The sequence below is a fragment of the Canis aureus genome, chromosome 26, assembly GCF_053574225.1.
Source record: "Canis aureus isolate CA01 chromosome 26, VMU_Caureus_v.1.0, whole genome shotgun sequence".
Taxonomy (NCBI): domain Eukaryota; kingdom Metazoa; phylum Chordata; class Mammalia; order Carnivora; family Canidae; genus Canis; species Canis aureus.
This window is the reverse complement of record NC_135636.1, coordinates 27,595,720-27,620,534: the sequence shown is the minus strand read 5'-3', so window position 1 is coordinate 27,620,534 and position 24,815 is coordinate 27,595,720. Positions and strand designations below refer to the sequence as shown.

The 24,815-nt window shown below is 46.6% G+C and overlaps 1 protein-coding gene across 12 annotated transcripts in view; it reads right to left on the bottom strand.

The window, feature by feature from the left end:
• Positions 1–5,391: 5,391 nt before the first annotated feature.
• DNMT3B (DNA methyltransferase 3 beta) overlaps positions 5,392–24,815 on the bottom strand; it is a 44,605-nt gene continuing 25,181 nt past the window's right edge. For 4 of the 12 annotated variants that reach the window (XM_077872721.1, XM_077872722.1, XM_077872720.1 and 1 more), the window contains 15 exons: positions 23,040–23,147; positions 21,992–22,136; positions 20,164–20,343; positions 20,001–20,045; positions 17,915–17,994; positions 17,513–17,625; positions 16,910–17,093; positions 16,218–16,302; positions 15,060–15,205; positions 14,088–14,178; positions 13,599–13,747; positions 12,411–12,496; positions 9,448–9,517; positions 8,603–8,721; positions 5,392–7,008 (listed from right to left, as the gene is read on the bottom strand). In XM_077872721.1, the coding sequence (XP_077728847.1) occupies positions 6,867–7,008; positions 8,603–8,721; positions 9,448–9,517; positions 12,411–12,496; positions 13,599–13,747; positions 14,088–14,178; positions 15,060–15,205; positions 16,218–16,302; positions 16,910–17,093; positions 17,513–17,625; positions 17,915–17,994; positions 20,001–20,045; positions 20,164–20,343; positions 21,992–22,136; positions 23,040–23,147 (1,743 nt within the window). In that variant the 3' untranslated portion in view covers positions 5,392–6,866. Of the gene's footprint in view, positions 7,009–8,602; positions 8,722–9,378; positions 11,820–12,410; positions 12,497–13,598; positions 13,748–14,087; positions 14,179–15,059; positions 15,206–16,217; positions 16,303–16,909; positions 17,094–17,512; positions 17,626–17,914; positions 17,995–20,000; positions 20,046–20,163; positions 20,344–21,991; positions 22,137–23,039; positions 23,148–24,815 lie in introns of those variants that run through there. The other 8 variants (XM_077872724.1, XM_077872726.1, XM_077872728.1 and 5 more) reach the window with 6 other exon arrangements.

Genomic DNA, 24,815 nt, shown 5'->3' with positions numbered 1-24,815 from the left:
ATCGGGCTCCCTGCATGGAGCCTACTTGTGTCTCTGCCTCTCTCTATGTGTCTCTCATAAATAAATAAAATATTAAAAAGAAAGTTATGAATCAGATTTAGTGCTAGGCAGGAGCAATGTGTGGCAGGGGTGACAGCACCTACATTGAATGAAATAGGGTCCTGGAGGCCTCCTTCCAGATGGAAGTCTTACCCAATTGGTTGTCAAAGTCCACGGGGAGCAGGAGTTATCAATCAGTCTGGTGGCATTTCAATATTTTAACCACCAGAATGCTACTTGTCTCCAATGTAGTGCTCTAAGAGTACATCATAAGGAACCCTGAGCAGTGTGAGAAGGCTTCCCAAAGATGAAACTTGCCTGGGATGCCTGGGTGGCTCAGCGGTTGAGCATCTATCTGCCTTTGGCTCAGGGCATGATCCTGGAGTCTCGGGATCAAGTCCCACATCGGGCTCCCTACATGGAGCCTGCTTATGTCTCTGCCTCTCTGTCACTCATGAATAAATATATAAAATCTTAAAAAGAAAAAAAAGAAAGAAAGAGAAAGAAAGGAAGAAAGCTGCCCTAAAAGGTGAAATGTTAACCCAACAACTAACTCTGTTTAGAGTAGGAAAGGGCAAACAAGAGGATACAGCAAAGAACCCAATAGCCTAATGGTTACAGCAATAATAGTAGTATCAGCATCAGAGGGAATTGATAGGAAGAATGGGTAACTGAGTAAAAATATTCACCAGTGCTTTGTGGCAATGTAAAGTACCCCCATTTTATATAGGAGGACATAAAATTTGCAACAGGCTAGGTGAATTTCATTAGTAACAAAGCCAGCAAGTCTGGGTTCAAATCCTGACCCTGCTAGGAGTTAGAATCACATGAGATGTATATAAAGTTCTTAGACCACTCCTAGCACATAGTAGGTGCTCAATAAATATTAGTGGTTTCTGAATCTCTTTCGATTAATGTCAATATTTCAATAATGTCAGTTAGTTGACAGCACTACCTAAAGGCCATTTTGGTTGGGGGGCGGGGAGCCTTAGTGTGGGGGGATGAGACAAATAAAGAAAGCCAAGCCAAGTAGAGTCTCAAGTGCCAGACTAGAGTTTGGACCTGATTCTGGGAATATAGGGTGTCACCTAAGTTTTCTGAGTAAGAGTCTCCAAAATAAAACTCATTTCCCTCCCAGGATCTGCTCCCAAAGAGATGGGAAAGGGGCACGTGATCTGCTTAGAGTCTACTTTCCTTCTTCAGGAGGGGGCTAGCCAAGGTTATCTAGCAAAAGGCCTTGACTGCAAAAGGCCGGAGAGTAGTAAGTTTCTACCCAGCAGGAGAAATAGCTGTGAAGACTTTTTTTTTTTTAAGATTATATTTTTTTTATCCATAAGGGACACAAAGAGAGAGGCAGAGACATACGCAGAGGGAGAAGCAGGTACCCCATGAAGAGCCTAATGTGGGACTTCATCCCAGGACCCCGGGGATCACAACCTGAGCCAAAGGCAGATGCTCAACCACTGAGCCACCCAGGTGCCCCTCGCAATTAAGTTTTAAAAATTAAATATAAAAAAATTAAAAATAATAATTAAAATTAAATATAACCAAGTGCAATGTGTGGTTCTGGAATGGAAACCAGACTAGAAAACATAGATCTTTATTTCTCTTCCTCAATAAGGACATCTTGAACTGGCAAAATCTAACTACGGTCTACAGGGACGTCTGGGTGACTCGGTGGTTGAGGGTCAGCCTTTGGCTCCAGCCATGATCCTAGAGTCCCTGGATCAAGTCCCACATCGGGGTCCCTGCATGGAGCCTGCTTCTCCCTTGCCTGTGTCTCTGCCATTCTCTCTGTGTCTCTCATGAATAAATAAATAAAATATTTTAAAAAAAACTTATAGGGATCCCTGGGTGGCGCAGCGGCTTGGCGCCTGCCTTTAGCCCAGGGCGTGATCCTGGAGACCCGGGATCGAGTCCCACGTCGGGCTCCCAGTGCATGGAGCCTGCTTCTCCCTCTGCCTGTGTCTCTGCCTCTGTCTCTCTGTGTGATTATCATGAATAAATAAAAAAAATTAAAAAAAAAACTTATAGTCTACAGATTAGGTAAGAAGTAAATGAATGTTCATTCCCTGTTGTGATACATGTACTGTAGTCATGTAAAAGAATGCTTTGGTTTTTAGGAAATACACACTGAAGGATTTATTTTATTTTTTTAAGATTTTATTTATTTATTCATGAGAGACACAGGGAGAGAGGCGGAGACACAGGCAGAGGGAGAAGCAGGCCCAGTCGATCGGGGCCAAAGGCAGGCACCAAACCCCTGAGTCACCCAGGGATCCCACACTGAAGGATTTAAAGGCAAAAGAGACATCATCTCCTTAACCTGCTATCAAATGATTCAGAAAAAAAAAAAAAAGATGACAAAATACATGTGGCAAAATGTTAGCATTTGAGGAATTTGGGTGATAGGTATTTAGGAATTCTTTGTACTATCCTCGCAATTTTTTGGTAAATCTGAAATTTTACACTAAAAAATCTCAGAAAGGAGAAAAAAGGAGAAAAGGCAGAAAGGAAGGAAGGAGATGGGGGGTAGGTTGGAAGAAGGTAATTAGGGAGAGCAAGTAAGGTAGGCAAATTGTACCCCAGGCTGCAAAGGGCAGCAGATAATTTCAAGCTCTAGCAGAACAAAAACAAACTCCAGCAGAACACACATACACAAACATACACACCAAAATAAATAGGTGCAGCTGGGACCAAGAAGAAATAGACTACTTCGGATTCACAGAACAGATTCCGACTTACAGCTCCTTTACCACTGACTGGGTGGCCTTGGATAAGTTATGGGACCTCTCGGAGTCTTAGTTCCCTTCCTAGAAATCATGGTAATCAGGGCTTCACTTCGGGGTTGCTAGGAAGCTTCTCCACCAGTAACAACAGAGCAGCTACCATTTACTCAAGACTTGCTACCTACAAGCACTTTTCCACATGCTTCACATGCCTTGAATCATTTGATCCACAGGTCAGCCTTAGGAGGTTGATATTATCATCCTCATTTCACACTTGGCAAACTGAGGCACCGAGTGGATATGGAGCACCCCCAAGGTCACAAGTTAGTGGGCAGACCCCCAGCAGGGGTGCAAAGAGTCATCAAGGACCAGGTACAGGCCTTGAACACTGGATCATTCAAAAAGCAATTGGCTGGGATGCCTGGTGGCTCAGTGGTTGAGCGTCTGCCTTTGGCTCAGGGCGTGATCCCAGGATCCTGGGATCAAGTCCTGCATTGGGCTCCCTGCATGGAGCCTGCTTCTCCCTCTGCCTGTGTCTCAGCTTCTCTGTGTCTCTCATGAGTAAATAAAATCTTAAAAAAAAAAATTAGCTGGTAAACTAGAGGGACAAAGGTAGGGTAGGAGACCCTGTACAGCTAACACTGACTGCCCAACCCACCCTGCCCCCCACTCCCGCCCGCCAAACAGCTGTGGACCAGTCCCACCAAGATGCCTTCTACAGGCCTCTGGGGGTGGCAAATGCCAAAGCCACACCCACCCAGTCTCCCTATCAAGGACCAAGGAGACCCCAACAGGACATGGGGTGCAATGATGAACACATCAGATGCTGTTGTTGCTACAGTTGGCATCAGCCCAGCTACAGGGAGACACCTGAGAGATTATTGTGCTGCCCTTCAAGATGTTATTAAACATGAATAAACACTGGATGCCACCACCACCAGCACCCAAGCATTAACACAGCATTGACTAATGGCTTTTGTTAGCACAATGCCATAGAAGACATGAGGGTTTATGGCATGCCATGCACCAGGCAAAGCTCTTTACCCACTTCATGCCCTGAACCTTCACAGCAGCCCTAGGAAACAGGCAGGACCTGAAGTCATTACCTGTTAGAGATGCAAATCTCCCCGACTACAGCCCCAGGCTATAGAAGACTGATTCAGAAAAGGCCTACCTAACCTCATCCACAAGTTAAGAATAGGGAGGATTCATGTCCTCCCTATTGCATTGTACCTGGGATCATGTAGATCCAAACTCCCATCTTGCAAAAACAAAGAGCTGCCTTGACAGCCCCTCCAAAGTCAACCCTGGGCCTGCCTCACAGACTGAGACACCCAAGATCCCCTCACCTGGAGAGATAGTCCACCTCCTCTCTTGGGGTTTCGAGGCCGGGGCTGTTTATTTTGCTTCATCTTGTCCTGGTATTTGGTGAGCCACTGTACCCAAGATGGCTTAATAGGACAGTTGAGGTCCCTGGGGCCCAAACACCTCATAGGAGTGCCAACCCACTTGCTAATTGCCAACAGTCTCACCATGGCAACTGGAACGTGAAGAAGAGTTTCTCATCCTCCACTCCAGTATCTAATAAGGTACACAACTATTGTCATGGAGGTGGCCAGTGTTAGAGCCTTTCTTAACAATTTGAAAGAACTGAGGCACATGTAGTTGCTGTATCTATTTTAACTCCAAGCAACCCATCACATGTGCATACTTTTTCCCACAACCTTTTCCCTCTGTCTGCATCAGCTGACCAGTATGAACCTCTGGAGAGGCATGGACATCTTCATTGCCTCCTTGTCCCTGACCAAATGCTAGACCTAGCGACAGGACTATGGCAGGATGGGTTGGGGCAGGGGATTTGGCACCTGCCTAGCTGGCGCAAGTTAACTGCACAGCAATGGGTATATGCCCCACCCAAAGAGCTGTCGCCACAGGGAGCTAGATTAGAATCATGGGGCCATGTCTTTGGCCCAGGGCGTGATCCTGGAGACCGGGGATCGAGTCCCGCGTCCGACTCCCTGCATGGAGCCTGCTTCTCCCTCTGCCTGTCTTTGCCTCTGTCTCTGTGTCTGTCATGAATAAATAAATAAAATCTTTAAAAAAAAAATCATGGGGTCACTCCAACCAGTCCCAACTTAATTGAGACAGGACAACTGGGGACAGTGGAACCAGGTGCAAGGGAATCCAAAGGTGTGGAGAACTGGGAGAAGCAACCCTGGCATTCTGGAGTCAGCCATCTTGATCAACTCCCCAAGAGCTGTCAAGTGGCTGTTTCAGACCTCAAGCCTTAAGTGAACTCAAAGGCTCCAGTCCCTTGATTTGAGATCCAAGGCTTAGAAACTCATTCACTAGCCCAGTCCCTGGACCAGCAGCATAGAATTCTTGGATTCTACTCCAGACAACAAAATCAGAAACAGGGTGGAGCCCAGAAAGCTCTGCTTTAATGAGCCTCACAGGGGAGGCTGGTACACTGGAGTTTGAGGGCTAGTGAACAAGACCTTAAGATCCCTGGGGTCACCCAGGTAACTGGCAAAATGCTTGCTGCAGGAACCAATACCTCCAACTCCCAGGCCCTCCCACACCCCACCCAACTGACCCAGAAAGAAGGAAAGGGACACCATGCTGTTAGAGAAATACTGATTTTAATTCAACATAAGGTAAACTCTAGGCATCTGTCATCTTTCAGCCTAAGAATTAGCGAAACTGTTGAAACAAGGCACAATTTTCCCCATACTTGTTATGTGGCTCCAGTTAAAAAAAAATTTTTTTTATGAAAATGTTAAAACATAAAAATAGAAGTCTGTGATTTAAAAAAAAAGTGTATAAAACAATCCCCACAAAACCTGTCAACATTGATCCTGATTCTACAAAATAGCACCAGTAAGAAGAATAAAAGTTGTTAAAAACCATTACGACAGCATTTCTGAAATGCAGCTTTCCCGACCTCCCACTCCCCCTAAAAACTTCTCTCATGGGATACAAAAGGACTTTAAAATCACTGGAGGGAGAGTCGAGCTGTTATTGCAGTTTTCCCCTGCAGTCTCTGAGATGAGGGGCAAGTGTGGGGAATGTGCTTTGCCCCAGCTGTCACTGCTGCTCAGTTTAGGAAAAGGCTGAGGATTTGGGGTGTCCTACTTCTCGACTGGGGACTTGTGCCTGCAGAGTAGTCTGTAGGGTCCGTTTTGAGGGCAGAGGAGGGTATCTTCCCTTAGCTTCCTCCTTTGCTCCCTTCACATGAGGAAGAGGGAGACTGAGAGAAGCCACACCTGCATAACACAAGGCAGCAGATAACCCAGCCCACCCAGTCCTGAGGTCCTGAGTTCCCCAGAGGGTTCTATTGCAGTCACTGGGAGGGGATTTAGCTAAGGGTGTCTGCCCCCTTGGGTTTGTGGTGGGGTGGGGTGGGGGTGGGAATAGCCCTGAATGTGATGATGAGGTCATCCCTGCTGAAATCATCATCATGGAAAATACTCTACATGGAACCCGGTAGTGGGTCCCAGCCCTTTATGCTGAGGCCAGAGGAATGTGCTTGCTAGATAAAAATTCAAGAAAGACATAGGCATCCTTTCCTCTTCTGCTAGCCTGAGAGGAAAAAAATACCCAGGGCTCTTAAAATGTCCCTTAGCTACATGTCTACCACTGCATGCTCCTGGAAAAGAGGAGCTGCAGATGTTTTTAAAAAATCAAAGTCTTGCAGTAACTGTCTTAGATGATTTTTCAGCATTAACCTGAGTATTGGAGAGCTGTCGGCACTGTGGTTTTGGTATCTTAGCCATTGTTTCTCTGAGCCATAAACCCAGGAGGGAAAAAAAAAAAAAAGCCATCTTACTACCTACTTCAAGTTTTAAAAGTTTTCGGATTAGACAAAATGAGCACCGTGTTTGGCCGCTCCTAGCAGCCAGGTCTGAATTGTGCACAAGGAGGTGGCACCTCAGGCTGCCCCTGCCAGGAGGGGGGTCACGCGGCACTGTCCGCCAAAGTTATCTGGCATGACCCCACAATGTTGAGCAGAGGAAGGGCAGAGCTTGGGCTGTACCTATTGGGTCCTGGCTCTGCCCCACATACCCCAGTGCTACTGGGCTCTGGGTGCCTGGGGGGTTATTCACAGGCAAAGTAGTCCTTCAGGGGGGCGAAGAGGTGTCGGATGACAGGCACACTCCAGGACCTCCCAAGCAGCTTCTGGCGGGCACCACGGCCCATGTTGGACACATCCGTGTAGTGTACAGGAAAGCCGAAGATCCTGGTGGGTTGGAGGGCACCAGAATAAAAAAGACAGGGAGTCAGAAGTGCCCCTTCCAGCATGCTTAGGGCCTCTGGGAGATCCTCAGATAAACAGCATGGCACTGCTCTTTCTGCCCTTTGTCCCATCCTTTCCATCATGCCAACCGGGCCTTCACATGAGCCCTCTCTTGACCCCCAGAGGTCAGATGAACAGGTTCTTCAGAACACAAGTGACAATCAAGAGGGCATTGTTCCTCTATGAGGATGCCCGTTTTGTGCATCTCCAAGCACTAGCACTATGCTCCTGGCACATAGCTAGAGCTCAGTGGATATTCCCCATTTGAGTGAGTGAATGAACGAATGAAATGAAGGCCAAGAAACCCAGACAGCAAGCAAACAGACATGTATCTGCTTTCAAACAACAAGAGGAGAAAAGTTAGGCAATTTTCTAAATAAGAAATAAGAGCATTTGTAGAAATGGATCATTAGATGCTCAGATAATTAACCTTAAGTACACTGATGTAGCCTGCATTTTCTATCAATCTTAAAAGCCAGTTGTTAGATCAAGGGCCAAGCTGGACTTAATGGCAGATGGCAACCAAATATAACAAGAGCTTCCTCCATGGGATTCCACCAGGCCTGGTAAGAGGCTATAGATACACTAACCCTCAGGCTTTCCTGGGTTTGTAATCTAATACTAAAAAGCACACCAATAGGCCAATGACTAAAAATGAGTATTAAGAAACATGCCAAAGATGTAACACCATAGGCCAGTGTCTTGTTTTGCCTATATATATTGACAGCCATCTGCACCCACCTAGTGTCACAGGGCCAGCCTAGCATATTAGGCTTAGGTTTCAAAATACAGAATAATCCACAAGATGAACAGGCAAGGTTTCCTGCCAGTTTCTATGAATCAGAACTTCCTTTTAGACTAAGAAAAGTACTGTCAAATCAGAGAAATAAAACCAGTTGTAGGGACTGAAATATCTGGAAAGAAAATGCTCTTATCAAATCCATTGAGACGCAGCCAAAAATGTAAAGAGGAATATTCATAGCCCTGCCTTCATTTCTAACGAGAACAAAATAAACAAGAAAAATGTAAAATAAAAAATGAAACCAGAAAAGGAACCTTGAAATCCAAGAGCTGGTTCTTTGAAACAAAACAGTTAAACTACCAACTTAGCCAAATAAATAGAAGAAGACAGACTGTGGCTAAGTAGGAACCAGCTTTGGACCAGCAACTTGGCTGGGATTGGAGGGAATTGGCTTGGAGGGAATCTTCTGAGAAAGACCAACGGCAAAGGCAGTAGGATGGTCTTTTGCTGGTTCCTCATATGCCCTGGAGGCCCAGTATGCTGGGGCAGGTCAATGCAAGGGAAGCAGAGCAGAAACGGGGAGATGATGCAGTCGGTCCAACGACCTCACGTTTCAGATTCCTCACTGCCACCACCCTTCTATCATTTATATCAGGAAAATGAGCACTGACTCTGAAAAGGCATTACTCCCAGCTCTGCTAACATTGGTCATTTAAGACCACACAGAATTGAGGCAAGCAGCTGCCCACTTGTACTGGCTGTGTGATTTCCCTCTTCACGTGCAGCCCTGCTCACCTTTCTAGCTCAGTGCACCACAAAACATCTTCTTTGCCATTCATGACAACAGGGAAAAGTTGGTTTTTCCCCTGTCTGATCGAGTTCGACTTGGTGGTTATTGTCTGTACTTTCTTTAACTGGAGAACAAAACGACATCATGGAGTGAGCACAGGATGAAGGGTCTGGGTCAAGTCAAAGCTCATAAGCACCTAGGGAGGATGGAGAAGGGAGGGCAGGTGGGAAGAGGGGGAGGCAGGGTTGGGCTCACAGAGGGAATGAGGAGAACTGGATGGCGAGAACATTTTGTGCTTCCCACAAACACCAAGAAGTTAATGAGCAGGAAGGACCAGCCTCACAGAGAACAACAGATAAAAAAAGTGACCATGAGTAAGATCACGTGGAGGGGCCAAGAAAACACCAGAGTTATTGATCAAGCAGGATTAAGCAAAAGTAAAAAAAACCCACCCGGATTTTGAGGATGGCCCACTGGGGTTGTGAATGAATGAAACCTAACCTGAAGTAAACATTCAGGTCATGGAAGTCTTCATTATCTATGATAATTTTTGTGGCAAAAGTAAAATTACTCCTTTGTTACTGGAAGATGAGCTGAAATTATCTGTGTCTACAGAGTTTGCATTCACAATTGGAATGACTAGTCACCTTTTCTCACAGTGAGTATTTGTGTCTCAAGAACCTCTCCTGCTCTGCTCTAAGATGGGACAGAATAATAAAGTGGGGAAAGAGGGCCAACACCAGGGAGTCATGTGGCAGGGAAGGGGCAGAAAAAACTGGACACCAAGGTCAACTCCTCGCTTGGAGGTCACCAAGTGCATTTCCAGAGACCATTTGGTAGCACGTCTTACCTTTGCTGTCCTATTGAACTCCAGGCAGTCCTGCAGCTCGAGTTTATCATTCTTTGATGCTATCACGGGCCTGGGAACATCCAAAACCCATTACTTTCTACCAACTATAAAGGGGCCTCGGCTAGGCACTTCCCAACGTGGGAATGAGGGCCGAAGACTGCAAAATGTGCTCTGGCACTGACCTTGTTACAATTACCTGATTAAAAAAAAAAGTGAGCCTCGCAGGATCATACTATGTGCCAAAGACAAAGACAGACTTGCCCCTTTAAAGGGGCAAGCCCAAAGTCCAGGAGTGAATGCTCTCCCTTCCCAAATTTTAATTTTAGTATGAGCTCTCCTACTGAGATCAGAATGAAGGGGAAAAAGCACACTGGCAGGAGTCAGGAGACCCCTTTAGTCCAACCCCACCACTCACTGACTGAGTGACCTTGAGCAAGTCAGGCCACCTCTCTTGGCCTCAAGAGCTTGGATTAATTAGGTCTTTGTGGATTTATTTGCTGCAACTAGCACATCAAACCCATGATTCGGTGGCTTACAGCTGGGGATGTAGGCATGTGGCCTCCAGAGGGTTTCAGGAGGTACAGGCAAGAAGGACAGGAGATGGTTGACAAAACTACAATTACCCTTATAACTTTCACCATTGAAACCTGCAAACGCAGAGGCAGACAGATGCCTGAGAAGGGAAAGGGCTAGAACTCAAGGAACCAAGTGGTTAAGCATTCCAGAGCAGAAAACCAGCAAAAGGTCTGAATGCACAGAGTTGATGAACACCACAGCAACTCCTGTGTAAGTAACACCAAGGGCAAAAGGAAATCAGATTGAAGAATGAATGTGATGACCTACAAGAGAGGCCACTGACTGAATCACACAAAACATTCCCCTAGATTCTGTCAAGGATTTCCCTGACCTCACCTTCTGGGCTTCCAATGCCTGCCTATCCCCAATCTTGAATCTTCCATGAACCCAAGGGAACTGGGAGACACAGTGCAGCCCTACCCAGTGATATAATTGCAGGACTGAGATCTACACAACCCAGATATCTGATCTAACGACAGTATTTCAGATCAGGTGATGGTGGCGTCAACCATCCTAGAACCCTGCAGGGCCAAGTTGTAGCCACCCAGTTATTCTCACAATTCAGGCAGAGAACTCTGAAGGTTCTGAATACTCCTCCGTTCATCGGATACCCTACATCCAAGGCATCAGCAAATCCTGTTAGTCCCACCCTCACATTACCTACAATCTGATTCAGTAGAACTCCTAAGCTGCCAAACCCCCAGAGCCACACTTGTATTGTGTTGAATATGTATGAATGGTGCCTCCTGGGGCACTCTGAATAGGCACCCTCCCGGGCCTCCTCCTTGCTGCCCTCACCTTGCCCTTGTCTATCTTTCTATGAGCAAACACCATGAACATGAGATACAACCCTCACCCCTTACAATGGCTCAGGAGTTCCCACGCGATGACCCACATGTGCAGTACAACTTGGCCCATACTTCTGAGTCCTCTGTCTTACCCTCCTAGCCATTGTAGTGCCTGGAACACTGGGTCTTCCAATTCACTGTTCACATCACCATTTCCCCTATTCCTTCTGCCTGGAAGGTTCATTCCTCCCTAAAATAACTGAGCAGCTCATTTCCTTTATTTAAGGAATGAGAAGCCTCTCCATTAATTCCTCCAATGCCCCGAACCTCCAGCCATGATTATGAAATAATTTAGGGTCTTCTCTGCCCATCCCCCATTAGCATGTCAACCCCATGAGAGCCAAGGCTAACATCTAATGTGTTCCCCACTCAACTGGCAACACGGACAGCAATGCCTGGCACAGTGTGAGTGCTCAAGTGTTGAGTGAAGAGTCCACTTCATCCAGACATAGACATTTTCCATTTCACTGGCTGATTAGCCAAATAAAACTGCAACACACCCAAAAGAAATGCTTTAAGATATTCTAGCATCTTCTCCCCTCTGTTCACACTTTGCTAAATGCCTGAAAGTTATTATGCTTCCAGCACTTCCTTCTAAAGGAGGAATTTTTTTTAAGTTTAACTCATTTGTAAGTTTAGAATGTCACATTACCATCATATTTTGTATCTTAATTAGCAGTTTGTATCCCCCAGAAACCACATGGAGGAGACAATGAATCCTTTGCTAAGCCACTTACTTTGTGGCTTTGAACATGGAAAGAAAAAAGGTGGGAAAAGTTCTTGGCTAAAGAAAATGCAAGGGATCCCTGGGTGGCGCAGCGGTTTGGCGCCTGCCTTTGGCCCAGGGTGCGATCCTGGAGACCCGGGTTCAAATTCCACGCCGGGCTCCCGGTGCATGGAGCCTGCTTCTCCCTCTGCCTATGTCTCTGCCTCTCTCTCTGTGTGTGACTATCATTAAAAAAAAAAAAAAAAGTAGCACAGTAAAACCAGCCTCTGCTACACAGCTCCACAAATATTTAAATAAATAAATAAATGAATAAATAAACAAATAAATGAATGAATAAATAAATAAAATCCAATGGGGGAAGGTTATCTCAGCTCTGTTACTAGACTGGTCATCACCACAGGCCTCAGCCAGGGATTACTTCATCTAAAAATCACTTGTATTTCCCAATGGACAGCAGCAGGGAAAAGAGGTGGAGTACAGAAGCATCAGTACTCCATATACTCTGTTCTAGCATTTAGCAAAGTGTGAACAGAGGGGAGAAGATGCTAGAAGCACTTTTGAGAACCTGGCCCATGGGCAGAATGGGAACAAGTCAGATAAGAATAAGGAATGCTGGACTCTGACCATCAGGTTGCTGCTGTACTTCTCAAAAGGCTTCAACCATGACACCAGGAATTGGTCTGAATCCCTGGTGGGGCCATTTCCCAGAAAAGCCAGTGGGCCTCTGAGTCATAAGAGGCCCACAAGACTTCAGTTAGGGCTCACATCATTAGACTTGGCTATTACCTGTCCCACCTTGTGCCCCTTGTTACCTGTTCATTCCCGGCAGGTTGCCCCAGAAGTAGCGGGCCCTGTGAGCAGCAGACACTTTGATGGCATCGATCATCACTGGGTTACACTGCAGAGAAAGAAGGACACCTGCTGGGAGCACACATCAAAATTCACACGGAAGCCAGTAACAGTGGGGCTTGACCTGGGTATATAGGTGACACAGCGATCCCCTGGCAATAGAGGAGGTATGGTTTCTGCCAGCAAGAAGACAGACCAGACCAATCCGCATCAGGAATCTGGCTATAGGGCAGCCCCGATGGCCCAGCGGTTTGGCGTTGCCTTTGGCCTGGTATATGATCCTGGTAGACCCAGGATCGAGTCCCAGGTCGGACTCCCTGCATGAAGCCTGCTTCTTCTTCTGCCTGTGTCTCTGCCTCTCACTCTCTCTCTCACTCTGTCATGAATAAATAAAATCTTTTTAGAAAAAAAGGAATCTGGCTATAAGATACAGCTAGTACCCTGATATTAATGGTGTGTTAGAGATAAGATTGGACCTGCAGGTTCTGAGAGAAGATATATCCTCAGACCTGACAGATAATTACAATGTGCTATATACAGGTAGTAAAAAGCAGTTCAGAATTGAAATCTGGCAAGTTGGGAATCCTGGCGGCAGAAATGTAGTGTTGACAAAATGTGGCTTCTGACAGCCATCTGCCAGGTTCACACAGTCTGTTCCATAACCTCTCTAACAGAACTTAGGTATTTAAGTTTCGAAAAAAATGAGTGAAATGTAGAAAAAGTATTTACTAATAAAGCTTGATGATAATGCTTCATAATGAATCGACTGCAGCCCCTAAGCAGCGGTTCTCATCACAGGGATGTGAATAAAAACAAAAAAACAAAACCTCCCTAGAGTAAAAGTTTGGACAAATCTCCTAAAGCCCCAAAAGTAGATGAGGATTTCACCATCTGACTTCAGTGGGTTCAGGGTGAGGTTAGACATCAAATATTATCCATACACTAAAAACAATCAACCATTAAAAACTAAACAAATAATACATACATACATACATACATACAAACACCCATATGACTGCATGTGTTTGGAGTTTAGACGTAACCTCCATTAAGACCTCAGAAATCACATCCAAAGGATGAAACATCCAATCATGCCCCAGTGCCAACAGGGCCTTCCCATCCATTACAAGCAGGACCCTAGGTCCCCTCACCTCCAGGAAGCGAGAGATGTCCCTCTTGTCGCCCACCTTCATGGCTACCACATTCTCAAACATCCAGAAAAAGGGCCGGTCATCACCCTCCTTGGGGCGTGTGTAATTCAGCAGGTGGTAGAACTCAAAGAAGAGCCGGCCTGTACCCTCTGAGCACACAAAAGAAGATTGGCAAAGACAAGTTAAGACCCTTCATTCAGTCCACCCCTCCATATTGAGACCAATGGGTTCCCAGTGATCACCTGACTACAGCTGACACTCTACTAAGCTGACATCCTACAGTCCTTCTTGTAGTCCTCTGGAGTGACAAAGGACAAAGGCATCAGCAGTGCAGAATTTATTAGTATTTCTGGGGACAGGATTTAAAATGGACAAGGGTAGAACCATCAGGTTACATTGTCAGAAACATACTTCCTTCTCAGATCAGGCCTCCTCAGGACTCAGGTGACATAGGAGCTCTTAGGGCCACCAGAAAGAAGGGATGCTCACCATACAGGCCTTTCCTGGCAGGGTTCACATTTGAGAGATCATTGCATGGGCTTCCACCAATCACCAAGTCAAAGGGGCCCCATTCTTCAATCTGTGAGAGAAAAACAGTCACTCTTAGGGAAGGCACTCTGAGTGGGGTGACAATAAAGGAATACAGCCTAGGTCACAGATACCTATCAAGAAAACCCACTTCGGGACACCTGCGTAGCTTAGTGGTTGAATGCCTGCTTTAAGCTCAGGGAATGATCTAAGAGCCCTAGGATGGAGTCCCATAGCAGGGTCCCTGCAGAAAATCTGCTCCTTCCTCTGCCTATGTCTCTGCCTCTTGGTGTCTTTCATGAATAAATGAAATCTTTTTTTTAAGAAAAAAAAAAAAAGAAAACCCACTTCTAGAGCTCAGGTGGTAGAATATAAAACTCAGCCTCAAGATGGTGAGTACATGCCCCAGGTTGGGTGTGAAGCCTACTTTAAAGGAGAAAAAAAAAGTTTGTTTTTTTTTTTTAAAGATCTTATTTATTCGAGAGAGAGAGAGAGACAGAGAGAGAGACAGAGAGAGAGAGAGAGATGCAGAGACACAGGCAGAGGGAGAAGCAGGCTCCATGCAGGAGGCCCGACGGGGGACTCGATCCCAGGGCTCCAGGATCATGACCTGGGCTGAAGGTGGCATTAAACCGCTGAGCCACCCAGGGATCCCAAAGAGGATGCTCTTATAGAATCTCAATTGGTTACTCAAGTCTCCACAATTTCACTGCTGACCCAAGACAACCCAATGCTCCAGATTCTAGAAGATCTAAATCATTCTGAATAATTTACTTAATTGTGGATTGTGGCACTACAGCTGGATGAAACCCAGGTTGCTCTTCTACCACAGCCCTGGGCATGGGGAAGGGGACCACATGGCTATGGGAATGTGTGGGGGTGGGGTGAGGGCATGCATGAGGGAAGAGTGAGCGGGAGTGCAGGCTGCCTCACATTTCTCTTCGTGATATTCCTGACGTCATTCACATATTTGATGTTGCCCTCATGCTTCACAGTTCCAACAGCGATGGATTCTTCACACACTTCGGAAGCGACGTATTTCTCCACTTTGATGCCCAATTCTTTGAGGACCAAGTACCCTATAGGGGGTTCAGGGGACAGAATGTGCATCAGGATTGTCCTCCCTGGACACGCTACTTCCATTGATTCTAAGCCATCTCCAGAGCTCAAAGCAGACCCACCAAGGACATGGTCATCCTCAAGGGAACCCATGCAGATAGCACAGAAATCGTTTGCTGAGTACACTAGGCCCCCAGGATTGCAGAGTTTCATCAACAAAATATATGGATAACCAGTAAAACTGACTACCAGGATCTAGTAAAATGGACAGGCACATAGCCAAGGCCCCAGCACCTACCACCCAGCACAGTCAAACACAGACACACAGACAGGAATCTTCACCAAAAACATGTTTAGAAAACAACCTCAAAGCCTAGTGGCATGGACAAGGCTCAGTCCTACTATGTGTGATCTTCACCAACACAAGTAGGTCTTTAAGACCCAACAGAGTGGGGGAAAACAAGCTATCAGTAATGATATGGAAGAGCCATTAAGGCTGTCAGGGATTTAGGAATGGAGACGCCAAAGTATACACATTAAGTACAAATGCTGCGAAGTGCAGAGCACCTCATTCTACTGCTTCCTGCTCTGGTAATAGAGATGTTCCTAACGATACATTACAGAGTAGTTGTGAGGGGTAAATGAGTTATATCAGACAAATCCCCCAGAGGCAGCATGCATGTTGACTATGCTTATTCACTACCTGGGGACCTGAGGGAAATGGGAGGAAACCAGATTAGAGCTGCCTAATTCAGCTCCAATGGATCTAGGCTTATAGAACAGGAAAATAATTTCCTAAGATACTTGCACCTAATAAAAAGTATAACACAGCTAAAATATACCTGTCTTTTAAAAGGCCCCAAAAGAGGGCCAGGTAGGTGAAATGGTGGAGAGGATTCAGGAAAGAAACAAGGAGGCAGTGGTGTTCTCAGAACAAGTGACCAAGAGGTCATCCCAGGAGTCTTTCCTGGCTTTGATGACAGGACACCTGGAGCAGGTGAGCGAGCATCCCTAGGTGAACTCCAAACTCACCTGTTGCAATTCCATCAAACAGGGATAAGACTCGAATGGGCCGCCTTCGGGCTGCGGGAATCGCAGGGTATAACTTGGGGGCTTCCTGCCAGGTTAAAGAAGGAGGTCATGGAGGTCAAGGTGCAGGGGGTAGACTCAACCCCTGGAGGAGGGGAGGTGGGGTGGGCTGATCTTCCTGAGGGTCACAAACCCTGTGCTCTGCAACTTCCTAGCTAGGATCCCCTGGAGAGCTCCGGCACAGAATGGCCATTTTACCCTTAGACGTGAACACAGATGCAACTTTGATACAGATGCGCGCACACACACACAAAAACACAATACCCTACTCAGGAATGACCTGGAGCCTCCCTCCAACAACTGCAGGCAGGAGCTCAGGAAAATCCACTCCCACCAAGATTTAAGAATAAGCCACAGGCTTCCTTTTCCTCTTCGGTTCCCCTAAGGCTAAGGCTTAGTTTAGTTCTATAACCATTTTCTCAAAAAGGCCCTTGAAAATCCAATATAATGAGAGGCCACAAAGGAGAGGAAGAATACTGGAGAGGCCTGACACCATACAGAGGATGTGGTCTGAGGCTCTCAGATGCTCATTTGTACAATGGATCTTTTCCATTAACTCCAACACATCCAGCATGCTCCAGACCCCGGAAGTTCTGGGGGTAGGTGGTGCTGGGAGAAAGAAGCCTGTGGCTTACGTATTCGAGCCCCATGTCGCTGGTGAAGAAGGCCTGCAAGCGCACGTTCCAGTCCTTCCGGCGCCGCAGGACACCATGACAGCGCTGCGGGAGGCACATGTAGCAGCTCCAGGGCTCCTGCAGCTTGGCATCTGCTGCCGTGCCGGTGCCCACCAAGACCTCCAGGCACTCCACACAGAAGCACCTGCACTCGGGAGCAAGGAAGAGGGTCGCCTCAGTCAAGCAGCTCCCCTGCCACCCCCACCAATGACACAGATGTCAACAGACTGTTAACAAACCTTCAGGTCCCAATTGCTCCTCACCATGGACTGGAAGGCCCTGTGTCGGGATTTGGGGGACACTAATCTCTTGCTTGGATACCAAAGGGCCCTCAGCCCATGCTGTGGCACAGACAAGTTTCCCAAAGCATCCCCAGAATCTGACCATCTTTAGGGGTCCTTCCCTGCCCTCAGGGACCTAAGTTTTAAGTCCATCCCTACATCCCAGTTCCATTTTAAGTACTCGAGGACCTCAGCCCTGGGGAATACTGGCTTGGACCCAGCTCCATGCCTGGGATCCCTCTCGGCAGCAGATCTGGCCCACGGGGCCCACACCCATGCTCACCGGCAACAGCTAGTGTTGCTGCAGAGGAGCAGCTCACGACCTTCACAGCACACGGTGCAATAGGACTGATAACCATCATCATCATACATGTAGAACAGCTCGAGGAACCGGTCCTGGCAGCCCAAGAGAAACACCCGAGAAATCAGAGACAGGGACCTGCAGGGACCAGCACCTCACTGGCTATGCCCAAGGATGCAGCCACTGACCCTTGCCAGGGCCCCCAGCTGGGCTCTGCTTCCCACTGTAGGATGGCCTCCCCAGTCCAGCTCCCGGGCCTCAGCACTCCACTTGCGCCTGCCCGGGCAGGGACAAATGACATACACATGGGTGCCTTTTTCTGGGGAAAAGTACAGGGGAGTACAGGGAAAGGGCAGGAAAGCCCAGGGCGGGATTACCACTTACCCGGCATGTCTGGCAGAGGCCACCCTCAAAGAGAGGGTGGAAGGACACGGGGTTTTTCCTACCACAGGACAAACAGCTATCTGTAAGAAAGATAGGGATACAGCTTGCAACAATTATGACCACAACACTAGGGCTGAAACTTTGAGTCTAACTGCTTTTGAATAGTTATTGGAAGCTGGCAAAATAACAAGGATTCCTCACACTTTGTTCCTTTCAGCAATGCTTCATCCAGATAGATAGAAAGGCCAAAAGAGAGCCCAGGGCAAGAGGTCCCGCAAGATAGGCAAACGCATGGTCCAATAAGAAGGCATGGCCAACTAGGAAAACACAGGGCAGGACACTGAGCAAGTGCCACCTAGCCCAGGGATAAGCTCCAGAGGACCTGGTATGAAAATCTTTGAGATAGACGTGGAAAATTTCTGGTGATGCCAATTTGCTGGTGTCCTCGTGATTAAGAGTTGCCTGCACCAACCTTACTCATAGCAGTTGAATGCAATTTGAGAACACAGGTCCCTTCCTATTAGTATAGTCTTGAACTGACACTAGCAGGTCAGGACTGAGCCACAGCACTGATCATGTGGGTAGGGCCATTGAGAAACCTGAGATCCAGGTGCCTGGGTGGCAGTCGGTTAAGCTCAACTCTTGGTTTTGGCTCAGGTCATGTGATCTCCGGGTTGTGGAATAGAGGCCTTTGTCAAGCTCTACTCTCAGCAGAGTCTGCTGGAGATTCACTCTCCCTCTTGCTCTCTCACTGGGACCCTCGCTTCCCCTCTCTGGCTCTCTCCAAAACACATCAATAAATCTTATTTTAAAAATGCCTAAGTGGGGCACCCCGGATGGCTCAGCAGTTTAGCACCCGCCTTCAGCCCAGGGCCTGATCCTGGAGACCTGGGATCGAGTCCCACATCGGGCTCCCTGCAGGGAACCTGCTTCTCCCTCTGCCTGTGTGTGTCTCTGCCTCTCTCTCTCTCTCTCTGTCTCTCATGAATAAATAAACAAAATCTTTTTTAAAAAAATACCTAAGGGGCACCTGAGTGGCTTGGTCAGTTGGGTGTCTGCCTGTGGCTCGGGCTATGATTCCAGGGACCTCACTGGGATCAAGCACCCATCTGAGTCTCCCTGCTCAGCAGAGAATCTGCTTCTCCCTCTCATTCTGGCATGCTCTCTCTCATTCCCTCTGTTTCAAATAAGTAAAATCTTTAAAAATTAATTAATTTTTAAAAATGTCTGAGATCAATTCTCCCAAGCCAGGAAAAACAGATGGATGACAGTCTTGGGAAATGGGAGGATTATGGGTCAAGGCTTTCAGGTCCAACAGGGACTTCTCTAAACATGAGCTTTCTCCAAAGTTCCCTGTGCTAGGAGCTATGCTGTTTTCCTACCCAGCACTGAGATAACCTCTTGATAAATATTTGTTAACTAAAGGACATCAGGCTGAGGAAGCAAGGGAGAGTCCATCTGTCCTTACACATTCTGAATTCCGTGATACACGTTCCAGGCAGAATCTCCATTCCGGTGGCTAATTACCACCCAGTACAAACATACGAAGGTTCACTTAACAGAGTAACAGTGGTGAAGTGTGTCTACCTTGCTCCCCAAAGCCTGTTCCACTTGTCTGAGGAAGGCTCAAGTTGTAAGAGATCGTGGTTTCAGGTTTGGGGTATTCTGGGGCCAAGCCTCCCCAACCCCACTTGCTCATTCACAGAGGCAGGATCAGCCTCAGTGAAAACCAGACAACCCATTCTATTAAATGTAACAACTAAGATATCCACAGCCTAGCCCAAGGCCATGGCACAGAGCTGTGGGTTAAACTCCCATGGGGCAGACAAGCAGGCCAAGGCAAAGTTTGAGCAACCCTCAAGATAAGTAGCAGAGGGATCCCTGGGTGGTTCAGCAGTTTAGCGCCTGCCTTTGACCCAGGGCGTGATCCTGGAGTCCCGGGACCCGCGTTGGGGAGCCTGCTTCTCCCTCTGCCTGTGTCTCAGACCCCCCCTTCCCTGTGTCTTTCATGAATAAATAAAATAGAAATATTAAAAAAAGAAAAAAGATAAGCAGCAGAGACTGAATACAAGGGAGACCATGTTACCTTCCAGGTTACTCTTGTTGTTGCTAACATCCAAAGCCATTTGTTCTGTTGAGAAAAGAGAAGGTGTGACAGGGGGTTAGACATACTCATCAGGAATGCCACACACCCTGCCCGATAGCTGGTGGCATCATTCCTCCAGCCTCCTCACTGCCCCAATGATCACCTCGACTCTGGTCCTCCTCTCCTCGATCTTTGCCGTTATTATAGCAGTTTGTCTTCAGGCGCTTGGGTGGGGGGCAATAGTCTGAGGCAGTTGAGTCGTCAGCTGTGCGTCTTCGAGTCTTGTTCTCTGTGGAAGGTAAGGAGATGGCAGCGGGGGCAGGGGTACGGGGAAAACAGGAGCCTAGGAGAGGACAAGGCCATGACCAGGGGCCAGCTGCACCTGTACCCTAACATAAATCCACACTGGTTGTCCTACAGCCTCTTTTGGGACAACTCTGATGGTGACTGATTTCACAATCCCACGCTAGGGGTTTTAAACAGTGATGGGTGCAAAAGAATACATCCTCATAGACCCGTCACAAGGAAAATTAGAATAAGCTTGGTCTATGATGCCCAGCACGCAAGCTGAGAGCCATGTGTTGTGACTGAGCACTTGAAATGTGACTTGTGTAACCAGATGACTGCATTTTACATTTAACCTAGATGTAAACTCAAAAACTGCAAATGGAGCCAATCCACTGGCTCATTTGGAACTTGGGACATCTATAAAAATAGATATCCAATATTTCTAATGAAAATTTAGCATCAAAATTTAGACATCCTAAGACATGTTGAAAGACAGATTCTGAAAACTCCTCTAAAAAGAAAATGTAAAAATCTCATAATTTGCATACAGGCTGTTAGAAATGCTAAAAGGATGGAAATATTGGATGAAGTTAAATATATAACTTATACTAATTTCACCTATTTTTCAGTACTTTTTAATGTTGTTACCAGAAAAAAAGTTAAAACGTGACCACTGTTTATCTATTTCTATAACTTCCCACTACTTTTAATCATTCTGTAAATGTCATAGGAACATGGTTAAAGAAAATTAAAAACATTAGAAATCATAAGGACCCTTTAGTGACATATTACATTTGACAGCGCATACGGTATTAGAATTGAAAAAGGGAAAGCAAGAATCCAACTAGTGTAGAGAAAATACTGGAAGGATGTGCACACCAGCAATGTTAACCTGAGGGGTCATTGTGAGGGTTGGGAGTGAAGGGGTGGGTGAGGGCTCAAGTTCACTTTTTAACAGATTGGATTCTTTCCCAGTGACCACTGTCTATGTAAGAAATCGAAAGAAAGTGCAGAGAAAATAGTGCAGAGTCAAAATATGGGAAGGGAATACCGTATTTCCTTGATTCTAAGTTCCCACTGCCTGTACGACGCACCTTCGACTTATTAACCACTTATTTGTGGGTGAAGAAGGGAAACAAAACAGAAACAGAAAAATACTATGTTAAATGTGTGAATTGTTAAGACAAATCCTGGAATTCAGGCACCTGGGATTTCCACAGGGACAATGTGAAGAAACTACACTTCTCTTTATAATAGAGAAAATATAGTCCTGGTAAAACCCATTAGAATGGATGATACCTCCTTCCCAATGGAAATGGTTTCTGGGGTTTGGAGAGGGTTTAATACTTTCCAGGTTTTCTCCAATGAGCATAGCTTAATTATCTTTTCCTTTAAAAAAAGGCGGGGGGGGGGGTACTAGTCAAGATTCCATCTTGGCCTTGTGTTTACTTAAGTTTTCACAACAGATTGAGTCCCAATGACATGTACTTGACCTTTAGCAGGAAAAGTGACCAGGGGACCTGGAAAAGGCTGGGCTGTTTGCTTTTCCAGCATCCTTGAGGGTTCACTGTGGAAGAGCTCCAGAGCTGACAGATTGCTGGAATGCTGGGGTAGGGTGGGCATCAGCAGGGGGTAGCTGCATCTACCAAGAGGTCCCCCCACCAGCAGTGGACTGTGGTTGCTGCCCGGGGTCCCAGTCCCACCTGGTTGCTTGTTGTTGGGCTTGAGGCCCTCGATCCCAGTGGGCTTAAAACCCCCGTGGGCCCACTCTAACATGGGCTTCAGCTGGTCCTCCAACGAGTCTCCAGGGTTGCTGGGGAAGGTTTTGCCAGCCCGTACCCTGGCTTTCTGTGGAGATAGACAGGCTATAATGAATAGGAGGGACGGGTGCTTGCCAGACCACACCTAGGGCTTCCCGCAGCTGGGGCCTGCATTCTTCCTTACACTGGTCCCTTTCAGAGCCCAGCAGCTGTCCTGAGCTCTGGTATGTGACAGGAGGAGGGGCCTGAGTCTAGAGACATAGGCAGGCGGCCAAGGAGGGGGAATTACGTCTCCCCATGGAGATACCAAATCTCTTTCCTGTAGGGACTTGAGGGCTCAGCCCCCTCTCAAAGAGCAGAGGATCAGCATTAGCTCTATTAGCTCTAACTTTTAGATTTGGAGAAACCATCAGCCAGCACCAAAGCCACCATCACTGCCTATGAGAAGCTTCAGATTTCTGGTTTTATTTACCCAATGATAGTGGGGCAGGCCCGGCGGGGCGGGGGGGCGTGATTACAGAGGACCAGGAAGTTTCATGTGTCTAACTGAACACCAAGGAAGGCTCATAAATACTGCAACAAGGCCACAGACCATTTCATCTCCAAATCAACGTAGAGGGAGTGATGGAGCCTGATGGAACCCCAGACAATGAGGAGCCAGTTGGCCTCTGCCCTCTCCACTCTTGACCTCAAATCACATCACTCGAAAAGGAAAAGACTATGAGGCTCTGAAGAAGCTCACTTACAAATCTGAATATATTGACTCCTGCCTTCCAATACTCCTCTTCCCTTACAGTAGCCATGGAAATTCCTCCAGGAAAGTCTCAAACACCTTCCTTTCATTTCCTAGTCCATGGGTTCTTGTCATGTTTGCATATACTTCCTCCCTGGAGGATTCCCTGTGCTATCATTGCCCACACTGTAGCCTGAGCTGGCTTCTGCTCTAATTCTGTTCTTGTGGCAAAGCCCTCCCCACCTACTACAGTGTTACCTCCAATGCATGGTACATGGCTTTCCTGTAAGACACCAGCTTATTGAAGGTTGCCAGGTTAAAGTGCTGGCTGAACAGCCCCAGGGCGACCAGCTTATCTGCAGACACCTAAAAGAGACAGCCATCATCAGCATCCATTTACAGCTGGTGTCTGAACACCTAGTGCCTCTCCCAGGTTTATTCCTGGAGTTCAAGTTCACAGACTAAAAAGATAGGAAGAGTAAGTAGAAAACAGAAATGCCCCACCTGACAAACCTTATACCAGACGTATGGTGAATATGATAGTTCAAATGTGAGAAAATAGAATACTCCAAAAAGATGCAATCAACTACACCCTGTATTTGTGTTATTTTCTAAAAGTACAAATGACCCACATGGTCCCTGGTGTGGGCCCATTTTAAAATTCAGAGTAGACGCCCTGACATGGATGCTTTTGCACAGGTTCTTTCCTCCCTCATGAGTAGGACTGTGATTTAACCTTCTATGAACAGAATTATCTTTTTTAAGCTTTTATTTATTTATTCACAAGAGATACACAGAGAAAGGCAGAGACATAGAGGAAGAAGCAGGCTTCCTGGAGGAGCCTGATGCAGAACTTGCTCCCAGGATTCCAGGATCATGATCTGAGCCAAAGACAGACACTCAACACTCCATCACTGAGCCACCCAGGTGCCATTAACAGAACATATTTAATGAATATGTTTAGAGAATAATGCTTGGCCCAGAGTAATCAACTTTTAGTTATTAGGATTTGTTGGTATGTGCCTTCCATTGGCGCTCAGTACCCATCTCCACAAGTCTCAGGCCCCATGTCCCTTGGCCATATATTAACAAATCAGCCTGCCAGTAGATGAAACTAGTGTTGGAGGGTGCTGATTTAACTCTGAAAAGACATATGATGTCTTCTCAACACTGCATGCTTATTCTAATGCCAACCTGTTTTGCACCTCAAGGGGCTGTTGCCACCGTTTATAAGAAACTGGGGATCAGCATGGTTGTACACTGAAATGTGAGTTCCATTCCCAGCACTAAACTGCTCTAATGCAGTGTTGTAGCCAAGCACCAGGACCTGCAATGCAATCCCATCCTCTTACGGTAACAGCCACACACTTCATCAGACCCAGTTCATTTTAGGTCTCACTGGGCCAAAGCAATTAAAAACAATTCATGTTCCTTCATTTCACAGAACTCAGGGCCTACATCCCTGCAGTTAGATGCTGCAGAGAAAGCAAAGGCCCAGGACATTTGTCATCCTACTCCCTCTGCTGGCCAAAAAGAAGAGTATATCCATCTGATTCACCTACCATGCTGACTCCAGGTTCCATTTATCTCACTCACCCTTTGGGAATTTCAGCGTATATACAGCAAATGACACTGAGGAAGCTCAAATCATGGAAAAGAATGAACCTTGATTGAAGGCCAAATCCCACAGATGTACTGGGTAGGCCTATATCCCAAACCATCTTGCTGCTGTTCTTCGTCAAACCTCAGGGCCTGTGGAAGGTTGGACTAGCATTTCAAAAAGAAACCATCACAGGCAAAGTATTGCCTGCATATGTTCTTAGCACAAAAGCTGATATCTCAGAATGTTCCATGGATAGGGTGTCAGAATCAAACCGCCAGATTCATGCCCAACAAACAGAACTCCTACTCCGTACACTCAAGAAAGAAATCAAAATGGTTAATATCAAAAGAAAAGGTTGTAAAACCTGGGTAGCCTAGTTAGTTACTCATCTGACACTGTTTTGACTCAGGTTATCTCAGGGTCATGAGATT